Source organism: Lygodium microphyllum, chromosome 5, assembly GCF_053477565.2.
Source record: "Lygodium microphyllum isolate KBCC chromosome 5, Lygodium_microphyllum_v1.1.10, whole genome shotgun sequence".
Lineage (NCBI taxonomy): Eukaryota > Viridiplantae > Streptophyta > Polypodiopsida > Schizaeales > Lygodiaceae > Lygodium > Lygodium microphyllum.
Window position 1 is genome coordinate 150,910,726 of NC_141139.1, and position 17,168 is coordinate 150,927,893.

The following is a 17,168-nucleotide window of genomic DNA, read 5'->3' on the forward strand; positions in this document are numbered from 1 at the left end:
ATGGAAATGGAGCGTTAATAGTAACAAATCATTCCAAAAGAATGACAAAAAGAGAGTCGATGATTGTAACCCCCAAAGAAGCATAAAATAAATGAAGTTTCTTATTGACATGAGCTTCTTGTTTATTGGAAAATACACAATGCTTTCCATGTAAGTCTGCTTAAACCTTACATGGGACGAGAACCAAAGGATCCCATTATTGAAGATCCCCAAGAAGTTAAAGAAACAAAACAATACTTGGAAACCTAAACAGATTTTGTTTCACAAGAATCCAACCATAAGACATGTTCTTGTGACACAAATTCTAACCACAAGAAGTGTCCTTGTGACAAAGATTTACCCACAATTGATGTGCAATGGGTAAATGAAAAGTTTATATAGGATTATTGATGTGCAATGGGTAAATGAAGAATTTATATAGGATTATTGAGAATTGTTTGACCATATGAAGTTGTTGTTTAGTTGAGGACAGCTGAATAAACGGCAAAGGGCTATCAATTAGTAAGATGGCAAGATCATAAAAGTTTGTACAATGTGTATATATAGATAGAAAGTTTAGAATGTATGTATCTTTTTATAGAAAAATCATATGAGGATTCAATGTATTGGAAAAGAGATTTCATATGATACCAATATTCAGGGAGCCCCTAAATTTTAGGAGGTTTTAGGAGGCTCAAATTGGCCTACACCCACTAGTTTGGAAAAATAGGGATAACATTCTACTTGATAGTTCTCAGCCCAAAAAGGAGGGCCATAGAGAAGAGACAAGTGTCAAGATATTGTCACACAAGATTACAAGTGTCCCACCACTTGTCACACCTCATGACATGTGGTTGGACTCTTGTTTTGTGCTACCTCACTTTCCCTCTTTGCACTAAGTCTCCCTTTTTCCTATAAAAAGAGCTCATTTCCTCTCATTGTAGATTAGTTTTCCCTGCTATAAACTCATGTACAACAGCTACAGATTGTTCCAAGTTGGTTCCAACCATTTCCATTATCATCCTTCACTCTATCATCATCAAATCTGTCTCTTTTCTCACTGCTATTTCACAGAACTGTAGACTTAGAAATTTATTACAACACCTTCTTTTCGAGATCTTCCTCCACTTTCAAGGTCAAGAAAAAAGCCATATCAATGTAAAGCTGATCAACTGTGAAGAAGGGCTTTTTTTCTCAACCTTGCTCTCAGTTTGTAAATAAATTAGTTGTCTTATTTTAAAATAAGTGTTTGTGTGTGTGTGTGTGTACATCTTTCACATGATTTTGTGAAAGCGAGAACTGCTTCTCCTCTCTCTCAAGTTGATTGTAATTGAGCTCATCACTAAGGGACTTGGGTTGAGCAAACATACATTCCTCGGGCTAGGTGCCCATCTTCAACCTATCAGAAGTGGTGTAGCAATGGAAGTATAAATAGGTGCTGAAATAAACTGCTGAACACAAGACAAAAGAGAAAGAAAATAGAAGAACATTGTAAAAGAAGAGAACTCAAAGATATGCTCGGGAAATGGAATCCATATACCAAACACGAGACGGTCGCGCACAATAGTGAATCACTGGCTGTGTGGGCTTTGACAGGGTTGCATTCCATGTGTGCATGGAAGGTTCCATGCGGAATTGTACCGTATGGATGTTTCGTATGATCCCGGGTAGTATTCCGTGCGTTCCTGCAAGCACTGAGTGGATCATTGCAGATTGCGTGCGAATTCAAACTTCTGCTTGTATTTTTGGCCATTGCACACTTAAACATTGGGTGGTGGGTATTTTGCATCTTTTGAAAGTTGTTCTCCTCTTTCAGACTTCTCTCCTCTCCTCTCCCTCACCTCAGCCCACTATAAAAGGCAGCCCCCCCTTCTCACCTCTTCATCCAAAAATCAGCCTCCTCCTTCAATCTTTCCTCTTGGGCTCAAGCTTGAAGCACCTCTGATACCTTCTCTCTCTCTTGAGTCTTCTCCCCCTCTTCTATCCCTATCCCTCTACCTCTTGCTCTCCCTTTCCCTATCTCTTTCCCTCACCTTCTCTTCCTCTCTTCTTGTGCTTCTCTCCCTTTCCTATCCCTATGCCTCATCCTCATCCTCTTGCTCTTCCTTTCCCTATCCCTTTCACTCACCTCCTCTTCCTCTCCTCTCCCTGTCTCTTGTCCTCTCTCTCCCTCTCTCTTCATTTCATTCACCTCCCTCTTCCTCTCCCTATCCCTATCCAGAATGCCAAAGCCTTTTCATGAAGCTTTTGGTCTCAACACCACAAATCTGGTGAAGACCTCGGGCAATGCAAATTTCTACTATTGGACTTGCAAGCTTTGTGGGACGATGATGACTAGTAGCATGACGAGGCTCATCATCCACTTGACTAAGGTGGGTGGTCAATGTGGCCCATGTCCTTCTATCCCTCAATCTGTAGCGGATGAGATCATGAAGAATTACGCTCCCTTCTCTCGTCAGAGTGGCCATGTGTCATCGAGTATGGCAAAATTTTAAGAGGAGGGGGTTCCTCGTGACATGGAAGTGGATGCTTCTAAAACACCTTCTTCCACACTTACTCCTACACCTTCTCCTACCCATGTGCGTCAACGGCCTTGCGCTCTGTCGGTACCGTGGGAAGCAAGAGGCTGTGTAGGTAAGCCTCACCTACAAGAAGCTATAGGTGGTGTTTTCGGTTCTTTGTCTTTTCTCAAAGAGAGGCAAAGGAATGTGGAGATAGAGATTGTACGCATTATCGTTGAATGCAATTTCCCATTCCACTTGCTTCGAGTGGATAGGTGGAAGAGAATGGTCAAAGACATTGCCGCGGTTAGTCCATATGAGGGGTGTTATGGTGTTAGCTACAATGACATGCGGACCAAGAAGCTTGATGAGGAGAGAGAAAGAATCAATAAATCTCTGGAGTCCATGCATGCCGGATGGGCAAGTATGGTTGCGTAAGTTAATTAAGTTTAAAGTAAAGAGTTTCAAATTTCAAATTTGAATGAGTAAATTAAATGTTTTTAAAAAAATATATAGTGTTGACATATTGGATGCCACGCCAAGGCGTGATGACATCCTTTACTTAGTGGAGAAAAGATAGAAATGGATGAGAATACCCATCCACAGATTGGTTGCCCTCTTACATCCTATTTATAAAGCTCCACCCCTTTTCATGGATCAAGAGTTGGTAGCCAATAGAGATATCTACCTCCTGAAAGCATTGGTTGAAGACTATCACGCAACATTCCTACAATAAATCATCAATTATAGTGACCAAAGAGGAATCACTTTTGCGAGCACTCTATGTTAGAAGAGGGTCTCTTTGTTCAAGCCTCTTTTTTGGTAGGAATATTTTAGATATTAGGTATCCACTATCCAAAAGATGTCCTTGCTTGCATATAGATAAGTTGTAAGTGCCCACTTGTGTGTTGTCACCTAAAGCTAAATTGTTGTGTGATTATTGAATTTTGAAACAATTTGATTTTTCTTGTCTAATGTAGGATTGTTTGGGTGGTGCATATGAGAGAATCTGGTTAGCATATTCTCTCATTCACATCAAGATCCGAAACAAGTTGAGCACATGGTAGTTAGAGTGACAAATTTATTGTCGCTCTAACTTGTGTATGCTTTGAACATGCATGAGATGCCCATGGCTAGATAGGTAAGTTAGAACTTAGAAGTAACAAGTTGTATTCCACTTATTTTGTATTCTAAATAATGAGTTAGATTCTAAATAGGCAAATTATCATTTTATTTTAATTAGGTGAATGTTGATAAGATTAAGTTAAGTGGGGCTACCTTTAAGAGTGTCAACAAGGAGCGAAATGAGGAGTAGGAGGCTATCTTTAGGGATCTCTACATGGAGTTCGAGGAGATTGACCGTCCAGTCTCACGCACGGGTAGGGGTTGTTGAGTTGTTGCTCAAGTGTGGAGCACTAGGATCCGCCCTACACTAGCCATTAGGACCTATGTGAGATGAGGCTTTGGTAGTTCCTCTAGTGCATGTGCAGTTGTTATAGAGGATGCTCCAATTAGGAAGCTTGAGTATCATGATGATAGGAATGTTGTAAGTGATGGTGACTTTGGTGAGCCATTTGAGGCCTCTTCTAGTGAGGGCCACTCTCCACCTTTCAATGTGTTTGAGCTGATGATGAGGAGTCCTCACGAGTCGAAAAATTTTGTACTTAGTCCATTTATCATTATTCATCTTGAGTCCTTTCATGAGCATTGCCATTCATGTCTCTTTTTGGAGCTCTCAATACATGACTCTAGTTTTGACTCTTTAGACCTATATGGCATTGCAATTGTTTTCTTAACTCTAGTCTCTAATTCATGAAACTTTGTGACAATTGATCTATCTTTAAGTTGCATATTTTATATGTATTTTTATATATACACATATATAATTTTACATGTATTTTTGAATGAAGTACGAAACAATGTATTTTATTTTTGAAGTTTTTGTGTATGTTCTATACCACACTAGTTCACGTATAAATCGTATTGTACTAAAATGCATGAAACCACCATGGGCTCTCACACCGGCTCCTCTCTCGAATGGGAAATCCACATGAAGAATGATGATGCTTGACTAAAGAGGAGGAGGAGCCTAATAATAAATAGGTCCAAAATAGGCCATAATTAACAGTTGGTCGGTTAGGATTAAATGCTGGCAGACTGGTATGAAATGCCAAAAACCACATGAAATGACCACAATGAAAATGCCTGAAATGACTACAATGTATCCAACCCTCATAGTTGTCAAGTGCGAAAGGTATGGTATGATAAAATTGTTGAGATATCGAGCTCCACTCGTGATATGCCAGAGTGACCGTTGTGCATTTATGTCACCGACTTGTTAGTTGCAGATGCGGTTGGTATACCGCCCATGAATAATAGCTAGATGACAGCTATACTTATCTACTCTAGTTCGTGGCTCAGTTAGTATGCCACCTTAGTTAGTTGAGTTTGGTTTGAGACCCATATATAGGGTTCTTCTATTTCTCTGTACTAGAGTTCTTTTGGCTTACACAACTAAGAAGAGGAAAAACTGTTTTCAGCCTCCACCTTTGTGTGTATTTTTCCATTGTGTAAGTGAGAAAGCTACAAGTGAGACTCCTTCATTCTCTCCCACAATCTTGACATGGTATCAGAGCCTGGTTCGTGGTAAGGAGCTCAAGAAAGCAAACCAAGTTCGCGGCGTTCTTGTAAGAGGACCAGTGTTGCTTTCATTTTTCGAGTTTTGGGAGCAAGTCTCTGCAGGTAGCACAGTCGAAAAGTGCAAGAGTGTATTGTCTCAGATTGAGACGCCCTTCGCGGTGTAGCAAGAGGGCAGTATATGCTGCGGGTAAGGGCTTTGGCCCTTGGTTGCCTTGTTTTTTTGATTTGAGGCCATTTCGGGGCTTGTTTTGGAGGTGGAAGTTTTCCACACGCACTCAGGAAAATGCATTTTTTTTTGTTGTGCGACCACTGTTCTACAGGTCGGTAAAAAGTTACCGTAGAAATTGCATCGTAGAAATTGCATCCCATATATAGTAGAGACATTGGGAGTTACAGAATCATCCTTGTTGCCTGTTGATGTAAAATCGTCACTAGGAAGTGATTGTGTGGTCAAATACCACATTCGTCAGTTTTGCAGATTTGCCCTTGTGAGGTTGAAGCTGTGTTTTTTGCAGTGACAGAATTTTTTGTAGTGTTCTGTAATGGCGTCTGATTCTCTTTCATAGATTGTCACTGAAAAGCTTGACAAGAACAACTTCCAAGCATGGAAGTTTAGAATGACGAATTTCCTTATGGGAAAAGGATATTGGGAATTCGTTGCAGGAAACGAAGAAGAACCAGTTCTTCCTGATGTTCCCAATCAACAACAAATGCAGGCATTTAAAGGATGGCATGAGAGAGCCAGAAAAGTTATGTACTGGCTGTCTATCAGTATTTCAGACTCTATGATTGTGCATATTCAGGATGCAAATACGCCAAAGGAGGCATGGGATACTTTGTCAAAAATGTATAGCACAAATACGCAAGCCAGGAAAATGCAGCTCAAGCAAGAGTTGCACAATGTGCAAAGAGAAAATATGGGTATCAATGACTACAGATTTCTCACTTTATGTGAGAAAAAGAGAGAAAGATATTATGCTACTTGTCATTTATGTTGATGATTTGATTATGACAGGTGATAGTGATGAAGATATCCTTCATGTGAAAATGTTATTGAAGCAAAAGTTTGAGATAAAGGATTTGGGAGAGCTGCGTTATTTCTTGGGCATTAAGGTGATTAGATCACCAAGTGGAATATGGCTCTTGCAGAGGCAGTATGGATTGGACATGCTGTCCAAATATGGGATGACAGGCTGTAAGCCTATTTCAATTCCTTTGGAGCAAAATGTGAAGCTGGGCGCAGATGTAGGTGAGCTTCTCGAAGACCCTACTATGTACAGACGCATAGTAGGAAGTTTGATTTATATGACTATTACCAGGCCAGATTTGAGCTATGCTGTTGGATTGGTAAGTCAGTTTATGCAGTTGCATGGATACACTGATGCTGATTGGGCTGGTAGTATTTCTGATAGATGATCTACCAATGGATATGTGTTCTCTTTTGGGAGTGCTGCAGTCACTTGGAGCAGCAAGAAACAGCCTACAGTTGCCTTGTCGAGCACAGAGGCTGAGTACAGGGGTGCAGCAATGGCTGCATGTGAGGTAGCTTGGTTGCATAAGCTACTTTATGATATGCATCAGCCTACAGATGGGCCAGTTGTCATTTATTGTGACAACATGAGCAGCATACACTTGGCAAATAACCCAGTCTATCATGCTAGAACAAAGCACATTGAGGTGCATTATCACTATGTGCGGGAGAGGGTTTTACTAGGTCTTATTGATCTAGTTTATGCCAGCACAGAGGATCAGGTAGCTGACATATTCACGAAGGCATTGGGCGCAGAGAAGCTGCGCAAGTTCAGAGACCTGCTTGGTGTGCAGGAATTGGGATTGAGCTCGAGGGGGGAGTGTTGAGATATTGAGCTCCACTCGTGATATGCTAGGGTGGCCGTTGTGCATTTATGTCACCGACTTGTTAGCTGCAGATGCGGTTGGTACACCGCCCATGAATAATAGCTAGATGACAGCTATACTTATCTACTCTAGTTCGTGGCTCAGTTAGTATGCCACCTTAGTTAGTTGAGTTTGGTTTGAGACCCATATATAGGGTTCTTCTATTTCTCTGTACTAGAGTTCTTTTGGCTTACACAACTAAGAAGAGGAAAAACTGTTTTCAGCCTCCACCTTTGTGTGTATTTCCCCATTGTGTAAGTGAGAAAGCTACAAGTGAGACTCCTTCCTTCTCTCCCACAATCTTGACAAAAATACGGTACTAAATGGTACCTTAAGATTTTATAAGGTATGATACGATATTAGTACGAAAAAAAAACATGATTATTTTGGACTAAATATTATAGAATAGATATTTCAAGTTTAAATAGCAATGCTATTAGAGTATATAAGATGAATACTTGAGGGTAAAATGCCCAAACCTAATGCTGCATGCGCAACATGCGCTGCTGCTAACTACAACTTACAACTACATAGATGGGAGTGGATACATCATACATAAATGATCATATAAATAAGAGAAGTGTGGGCTTGAGAGAGAGAAGGTTGAGAGAAATTGTTTGAATCTCAAATAACCTAATCTCATGGGAGAATCATATTAATATAAGGAGCATTTAGCTCATTTCAAAGTGCAGTTCAAATAGGAAAAGATATATCCATTAACTTGGTACCTTATGGTACTAATACGTAAGGTACAATACCTTAAGTATGTTTTAGTATAAAATCTTTCGTATGTGGTACTAGTGCAACTATAGTTGAGAGAGAGAGAGAGAGAGAGAGAGAGAGAGAGAGAGAGAGAGAGAGAGTTGGGGGGGAGAAATAAGAAGAAGAAAAAAAAAAAGAAACGAGAAAGAAAAAAAAGGAAGTTCTAGGCTTGAAGGAGAGTGGCAAAAAACTGTCTATTTTTTCATACTAAATCGTACGGATACGTAGCGTAGAGTACGGATATGTAGCGTATTTTTTCATACTAAATCGTACGGATACGTAGCGTACCGTACCGTACGGATTAGCTCATACTACGTACGGAGACAACCTGGCTGCCTTAAATGACATGCATAGACTCACACATGAGTTAACAATCTTGCTAACACTCTCTGTCAAATCATGGGTGATGTGATACAATATAGTGATACAATGATAATGACTCATCATAGTCCATGCAATATAAAACCACCAGAGTAGAACCATGGATACCCAAGCAGGTGGTGATCAAGCCACCACCAAGGTGTCTCAAAGAGAACGTGATGTCATTGTCGATTGTACTAGCTCTTGAGAATAGAGAAAAACTAGAGTATGTCTCTATGTCCATTATCAATGTCTCACAGTAGCATACAAGACCATCCGGTCAAAAATGCCTCTAAATATATATGACAATGGATTCCCCGCCTTTGGCCAGAGACTACCAAAGTGCCCTCTCATGTGAGCATAATACTAGGAGCCAAGCCCACACTTTGTCAAATACTAGCCCATCATGAACCTTTGGATGTCAATCTCAGCTCCAGGGCTTGAAGCTAGACTTTGGTCAATGCATCAAGGACATCTCTCTGTGGAACTTGTACACATGTGATGTGGAGCCAACAGTGAGGGATAAGCACTTAGGTCTCGAGCATGCATCCATTGGGCCTCTTCAACATGATGATTTTTAAACTTAACCAAATATCTAGAATATCTACAGCCAGTTCTAGTGGTCATAAAGTCAGTATCTAGAATAGTTTCAGGTTCAAGGATTTCAGTTTCTTCTTCTAACAAAGGAGGGTTTTCATAGACAAGATATACAGGCAATTGGCCTCTAAAAGGTCGTAATAAGCTGATATGAAAAGTATTGTGGATTTTCCAGTGTTGTGGTAATTTCAGTTTAAATGGATTGTCATTGATTTTGTGAATGATCTTGAAAGGTCCCTAAAATCTAGGAGCTAACTTTACAACAGGGTGTTTGTCGACACTTTGTAATATAGATGAGGCTTGGTTGCCCATCTCACTATCCTCTCACACTTCCTCTTTGGCACTAGAGAGTCGTTAGGGATGATGGCATCACCTGGACTAGAAAGCAATAGAGGAAGGGGTCTCAAAGCCCTTCCCTCGATTTGAATAAATGGATCCTTTCTGCACCTTGGACTTCTCCTGGCCAGGGGTCCGGAGTCAGAGTTTGAGAAAGAGGATGACTTGGCGGAGGAGTCTACATCCTCATTCTTCTTTTGTGAGGCTGCTAACTCCTTGCAGTCCTTCTGTAAGTGGCCCTTCTTGCCACATCAATAACATTGGGCCCTCGGCTTCTTCTTCTGGTCACCCCTCTTTGAAGCTGTAAAGAACTCATTGGATCTACAAACGCCTCCCTTGTAAAGAAAAGATGCCTCATGGTCAAGTAGCATCGAGGACATATGTGTAAAGCTCACAGGTGTAGATGATGACTACGTGCTCAAAGCATTTGCCACTCTATTAAACTTCAAGGGGAGCTTGTAGAGTACCGTTCCTACTAGGTGTGCCTTTGGAGACTGCATGTGTCGAAGTTGTTCCTATACCTGTGTAACACGGATAAAAAATGACTGAATGGTGTCCTTTGGCTCAAACTTCATGTGCTGAAGTTGGCCCCATAAAGGGTCATTGCACACATGGTGGAAGGTGCCTTGTACAACATCTGAAGCTTCGACCATACTTCTGGAGATGTCCTATAGGAGATAACCGCTGGTAGAACTTGCGTCTGATCAGCAAAGAGAGAAATAGAGCTGAAATCAGCCAAGACACACAGCACCAGGAACACAGATCCAGAAATCTGATACCAGGTCAGAAGTGGTGCAACGACGGAAGCATAAACAGGTGCTGAAATAAACTGCTGCAAAAGAAGAGAACTTAGAGATGTGGTTGGGGAATGGAATCCATATACCAAACACAAGATAGTCGTGTACAATAGTGAGTCACAACCCGCAACTTATCTCCCATTTCTTTTTGTCCATGGCTGTAATTTTCTAAAGAATTGTTATATTCAGCTTCAAGTATTTGTTCTTTCAATTTTCTCAAACAGTTAAGCCTAGAAAATAAGTGAATATACTAATTGCGAGCATACTACGTTGTTTGGGGCGTTTACAAATTGTTTACAGGTTTATCAAGCAGTAGAATGGTGTTATGTTCAGTAAAACAGTTTAATGTCCTATATCTTATGCTCAGTAAAGTTAATGGCAGGATTGTTTATCATCTTCTCTTGACGTGCAGGTTATGCTATGGTTGGTAGTGCCACACTTTGGAGGAAGAGATGCAAATGCCAATATTGCAAAAAACATTCTCCGTGTTACAGTCCTCCTTCAGTATATACCCCGCTGTATTCGATTTTTGCCACTTGTGTTTGAGTTTTCCCACAATGGACTTGTATTTGAGACTGCATGGGTCAGCTTTGGAATCAACTTGTTGATATACTTTCTGGCAGCACATGTTGTGGGAACATGCTGGTACCTCTTTGGATTGCAGGTTTGTCAGAGCTGTTTGACATCACCAAATCAAGGAATTTCATAATCATATGATTGAGGTTATCACAGGCTAAAACATTCAGATGGTGTGTTTCTTCCATTGTGCAGAGAGTTAATGAGTGCCTTCACCGAGTTTGTAAGTCAGAACGGCCTGATTGTCAGCAGAAGTTTCTGGATTGTGGAAGTGGGAAAAATTTTGGATTGTCTGATCGGGATAGGGATAAATGGAGGAGCACCTCAGGAGCATCTGCAAATTGTCTCGCAGGCCCAAACATAAGCTTTGCATATGGAATCTATGCTTCTGCTGTTCCTGTTACAATGAATCCTAATGTCATATCTAAGTATCTTTACTCCTTGTTTTGGGGATTTCTGGTAAGTGATTGCAGTTGTATGTGTTCTTGGATAGGAGACACATGAACATATGTTTCCATATGTTAGGTTTACGTTGTTGGGTATGCTGTAAAATGGCCACTAATTTTCCTGTACAATTTCAGCAACTGAGCACACTTGGTGGAAATCTTACCCCCAGCTATTTCGTTTGGGAGGTTCTTTTTACTATGGCTGTGATTGGATTGGGACTTCTACTTTTTGCTCTACTTATCGGAAATGCGCAGAATTTCTTGCAATCTATTGGTCGCAGGTAACAAGGTCATCATTATGGCCGTCTCTACTGTGGGATGTTGTTTATTAGGGGCTTGCAATTGACATTTGTTTGATTTTTTAATTTATGAAATTGTTTTTTCTGTGTGCTCATGCACCAAGTTGGATAGAAGATACTGAGCACATCAGACATGCTTGCCATCATTTGCATTTTTGATAGCACTGTTTAATACTCTGCTTTTCTTAAATGTTATTATAATTGTCAGCTCAATGTATCTTTTCACTTCAGATACACTAATAGTTTCTTCTTTTGATAGCCTATTTTGTAGTCCTAAAGGCATGTTGTTAGGCCTTTGTCACACATCATGTTGGTGTCTTCTTGCTGAAGACCTTGACTCGTGCTACTAATGTGAAAGTCCAAGAGTTTATGGAAATTCAGTTTGAAATAGAAGTTTGATGCATCATCTTGTTGTGTCCCGAAGGCTTATATTGCAGTGATGAAATGAAGAATGACGCAGTGCCTTAATCACTGCCCTATGATGAGCTGCATCTAACTTTGATGCACCCATTGTGCTAAGTGGCTATCATGTCTTGCATACATTGAACCTTAAATACTGTTGATTAGAATTGTGATACTAACTATAGTTCCATTATGCTCAAGGTAGGCTGTGTACACATTGAGCACTAAATACTGTTGATCAGAATTGTGGTGCTATAGTTCCATTATGCTCAAGGTAGGCTGTGTATACATTAATACCAATAATCTTTATTTTCTAACATCGTGATTCATCCTTTGTGCTAATGCTAGAACCCATGACTTTCCCTAGGTCCTTGCACACAAATTTTGACTAGATTTGTGAATTGGAAACAGTCTGCAGAAATTTAGAATTGTATGTTCTTGCTACCTCAAGAAGAAAAATGTCATTATCATAATGATTGATATTGTGGTAACAGACAGATGGATGTACGGTTGCATAGACATGATATGGAGGTGTGGATGAAACGCCGAAATCTTTCTCATGACCTTAAAAGGTGCTGATCTTTTAATTTGGTATTTTGACCCTTTGAAAAAGGGCTCCTTGAGAGATTAACAGCCAAATTGTGCAATCAGGAAAGTGCGTCAAGCGGTGCGATACCAATGGGGTGCTACATGGGGTGTGGATGAGAATGAACTTCTTAATGGTTTGCCAGATGATCTGCACAAGGAAATCAGACGGAAGCTTGCCTTGCAGTATGTCAAGAAGGTATGCTGTGACTTATTATCTCAAGGAGTCAAGCTACTGTACCTGTGATGAACTTGAAGGAGGTCGTTTTTGTATATAGCACATAAGCTTTCTAGCATTGTATTATTTGTATCGCATGTCTTCATCGTAGCATTATGAAGAAAATGGAGAAAGAAGTGATGCAAGCTCATCCAAGGCAGGAAAACAGACTTCTCTTAGCTCAAGCTGGCTGCTGCTAGTGTGCATGTGTACCCCCAAGTGCATGGCTATATTCTCCACATTGTCTGCATGCTGCAGTGTCCTATGAAGTCCTCTCAGGGCTGCTATTTAATATGTCACTCACCTGGCGTTTTCACTCTCAAAGAAATATATTTGTACGTGAGCTGTGTGGACCATTGAAGCCTGTGATTTGTAGGATGTCTCATTGAATAAAAGCTTCATAATGTTTGCATATAATGGGTACGTCGGGCCTTTGCAGGCCACTGCTTTAGATGCAGGCAATGTGGACTGAGCACAAGCAAGTGGACGAATGTGAAATGACATACATTTGTCCTTGGGCATTGTATCCTATGAAAAGTTGAGAAAATGGAAATCAAACAAGGATCTATTGATACTTCCACCTCCCCCAACTTGTTAGCCAGCTATTCTGAATTATTAAATGTTTAATGAGATAAAAGAGCTTATGAAAGACACTGTAGTTCCTATTTTATAATTTTTGCAGCATTATGTTCCCTAAACATTAAGCTTCCAACTTGTATGCAACAATCACACTCACGCATCTGATATCGAACTCGCCATTTTGGAGCCTTTCTTTGAAGCCTTTTAGCTTTCTTTGACTTTCTTCCTACTTCTGGATTGAAGAACTGCGATAAGCAACATAGATGTATGACTCAAGATGTCTATTCATATACAAGATGTTCAATATCATGGGTGGTGGGTGCACCTTTCTTACATCAAACTACATGCCCCCATTGATTGAGATGTTAAAAATTGCAACCCTATAAAATTAGGGGCTATCCAATGTCTCCTCAGGTACTTTTCAGGTTGGTGGGTCATCTATGAGGGACCGTGAGTTTGGAGATGACTACAAGGAAAGTGATTTCAGTGAATTAAATGGCCTCTTGCATCATGCATAATCCTCCAGAATCACATTGGGTACTCATTTTGCAATAACAATGCATCGTTTTACCTAATCACTATCCTTTTTTTCTAGAGAAGAAAAACAATTCTAGTAATAAACTGTGTAATAAGGAGAAGTCTATTACAAAGCTTGAATGAATAATCAGGAGGTTTATAATGTGAGACCATGTGGGTTTGGAAAAGGGAAATGGTGTCAGAATTCCATGTCTTGAGAAAAGCGTCTCTTCTCCTCATAGTCTTTGAACTGCCATGTATCCTCTCCCATCTCCCGCGGATAGTATGCACAATCTCTATCCAGATCTTGGAGAGAGTCTCTGTAGTAGATATGTCCAAAAAATCAATAGCTTGGCTACATCTGGTTGTCCATATGTACCAAGCAATAATGCTAGCTATGAGCTCCCATCTATAACAATGCCCCTGAGTCCACACTATCTTTAGAAAATTTAGCATGATAATCCTACTCACAAGCTGCCCAGAAACAATATAGGCATGACACCCCTGTACATCCTCATATCCACAAGCCGGGACACTGTTTGTGACCTAAGCAACCATCCTCACCTAGCAATCAGAGAGTCTATAGTGCCATGAAACACCATTGTAAGGGCTCTTCTCTAGACCTCCTGAGCCCTTGGGCAATCCCATGTGCAGTGCCTCTGTGTCTCCTCATGCTCCTAACATCTAGCACAAAGGACAGGGTCTCTATCATAGCCAAACCATGCCATGTATCAAATTTCAATTGTTAAACTTTTGTGTGCTAGTAACCAAAGGAAGTGCGATATCTTTCTTGCTTTTAAGTTGTCCTCCAGTAGTCTGCAAGGAAAGGTAGTGATGTACCCTGGGCAGTCCAATGCTGAGGTGCAGCTGGCACCACTCTAATTGTCCTCATCTATATCCTCCTCCCTAGCCTAGTAGTATACCCAAAGAAGGGCATGCCACAAGGCGTATCTGCAAATGGATGTCTCCATACCCACTCCCTCGGATTGCACTGAAGTCTCTACAGTGGTCGCCTTCTATATATCCAATGTCTCCATCCATTTATCGTACAAGTTTGAGGGTTTGGGACGAAGTACGAAGTGCCCCCCCCCCCCCCCCCCCCCAACCACCACACCACACACACAACTCTAATCCTTTGTCAAGCGCATCTTGTGAAATCTGGCTGATCTAGATCCTCTCACCTAATTCTTTCATCCATCTGTTTCGAGAAAGTAAACATACCATTGCAAGAAGGATCTCTCTTCTAGTGAGGAGCCTAATCCATGTCTGCAAAATCGCTATCTCAATCCTCCATTTTGGGGGTACCACTTTCCTGATGCTCTACATTAAGGCTCTAGCCCCCCTTATGCCTCAAAGTCTCTGCCTTTGTATATGACAAGGCAGCTCAAGAAAATCAACTCAAAACCTCACTGTAGAATCTACCTATGAAAACCTTCCCTAAGATAGGAGGGTCCTCTCTCCAAAGGTGTGACTTCTCTCTATTGTGAGTAGCTGGTCGAAGAGAAGTGGCTACCTCAACTTCTCTTCAATAGTGAATGGGTCAATTTGATGAAGTCTTGCAAATACTGGTCTCCATGCTTGTATAATAGATGTGGTAATTTCGACCTCAAAATTGTTCCAAGCCCTATAGCTTGGATGTGCTGAAATATCCAATGTGTGCTAGGCTGCCATGGTCCTCCATGAGCAAGACAATAATCCCCAAAGTGCTTCTAGATCTAGGCTGAGTGAAAGCATCCCAAGCTACCTTAGTCCTCGTGGGGCTACCATTTCTGCCTGACCAAATGAAGTTCTGGATGAGTCACTTCACCTAGCCGATGCATGATCTAGAGAAGGCTGAATAGAAGTAATATACCACATGGTGGATAACAAAACCTTGCCACTAGCACCCTTCCTGCTCATGATAATCTTGTTGTGCTGCAATATAATAGCTTTCGCCTTATGCTAAGTAGTAGGGGTGCCAACTATTGCTCTGCAGAATATTAATGCCTACATGGAAACCTAAACACCTCACTAAAGTGCCATGGGGGACCCAAGAGAAATTCTTATGTGGCTTCCAATCTAACTATTGAGTGTTGCAAATCTGAAATCTGTAAAATTTGTGCCAATTAATAAGAGCTCTTGAAGCTCTGCAAAAGACCTCCATTGCAACTACAAAGGCCCTAAAGTTCTTTTATGTCCATTCAGGTAAAGAGTTGTGTCATCTGCAAACCCTTCATCCAGCAACTCCTTAAACTTTGGGATGGAAAATCTGATGCTTTGAATGCATGTAGCTCTATTCCTCATGAAGAAGCTCATGGCCTCAACAACAAATAAGAAAAGAAGAGGTGCAATGGGGCATCCCTATCTCACTGACCTCTTTATGCTAAATCTATCACTTCTGGCCCTGCCAATAACAACTTAAAAAAAAAGAAATCTGTTAATGACACCTTGGCGAAAAGCTTGAGGTAAAACACAAAGTACAAGGAACTATGTGAAGAGCAACTAAGTACATCACAAATACAATGGTTGTGGGAACAAATCTGGTGGGATGTAATGCCAAACCATATGAGTAGTAGCATGGAAGAAAGTGCTTGAATTCCATGTTTGCAAAAAAGCCTCTCTTCTCTTCCTCATCCTCTTAGAGTTGCCCCGCATCCTGTCCCATCTCCCAGGAAGAGTCTGAATGATCTCTGTCCAGATCCTTGATAGAGTCTCCACTGTGGATACATCAAGAAGGTCAATAGTGTGACTGCATCTCACAGTTCAAACATACCAGGCTAGGTGTATTGACTCTATGCCCATTAGCTCACAACCAAGTCTGGCCAATAAGGACTTGGCTGTGATCTGATGAGCAAGGAGTCTATCCATCTCTGATCCATTGCTCTGGAAAACCCTTCCTGGACATGTTACCCTTGAGAAACTCCCAATCAACTCTATCGTAAGCCTTCTTGAATTTGAGAAGGAAAACAATGAGGTCCTATCCCTTGGACCCTGCAAGAGCTGTGGACTCCCAAAAGGTGAAAATATTGTCTAGGATCTTGTGCTTCCGGACAAAAATAGTCTGCGTAGGGTGAATGAGGTTTGGCATCAAGAGCGAGAGATTGAAACTGATCGCTTTGGCTAGGAATCTATACACTTTTTCAAGCAAAGCAATCAGTGTATACTAGGTGATCTCCAATTTGTCTCTACTACCTGATGGAATGAGGCAATTCAATCCCTTGGATAGGCTCTTTGGCATATCTCCAAATGCTCATATTCTCTTGAAATGTTGCTAAAAGTCCTATGTTGATCACACCCTAGTAGGTCAAGAAGAAAGCATGTCCAATCTATCATTCTCTGGGCACTTCCTTGATGGTAGTGCCAACAAAATCTTTGCAATCTCCTCCTTTGAGAATGGGGCCATCAAGTGTCTCCTCATGCTCTCTATGGCCACCCTCTTGGCACTTTGCAGATTGCCACACATCTCTCTATCACTCTCAAATCCTAGAGGCCTCATTGTTAAACCCAACAAGGTAGTATAATAATCCATGGCCACTTGACCAACCTCCTGCAATCCTTGGGTAAGGGATCCATCCATTCTCCTGATCTCCTAACACCTTGTCTAGAGTGTTTGGAACTTGTAGTCCAAAAGAGTTCTCTCTTCATTCTATTGCCTGTCCATGTCCTAAAAGAAGCCATGGCATGATTGGCCTCCTTCATAG

At 41.0% G+C, this 17,168-nt stretch overlaps 1 protein-coding gene across 2 annotated transcripts in view; it reads left to right on the forward strand.

Annotated features, from left to right (window-relative positions):
• The window catches only part of LOC148036537 (putative cyclic nucleotide-gated ion channel 20, chloroplastic), a 176,317-nt gene that overhangs the window by 90,328 nt on the left and 68,821 nt on the right, over positions 1-17,168 (forward strand). For both annotated transcript variants that reach the window (XM_087678524.1, XM_087678525.1), the window contains 5 exons: positions 10,281-10,532; positions 10,640-10,903; positions 11,026-11,171; positions 12,086-12,163; positions 12,243-12,375. In XM_087678524.1, coding sequence (XP_087534650.1) covers positions 10,281-10,532; positions 10,640-10,903; positions 11,026-11,171; positions 12,086-12,163; positions 12,243-12,375 — 873 coding nt within the window. The remainder of the gene's footprint in view (positions 1-10,280; positions 10,533-10,639; positions 10,904-11,025; positions 11,172-12,085; positions 12,164-12,242; positions 12,376-17,168) is intronic.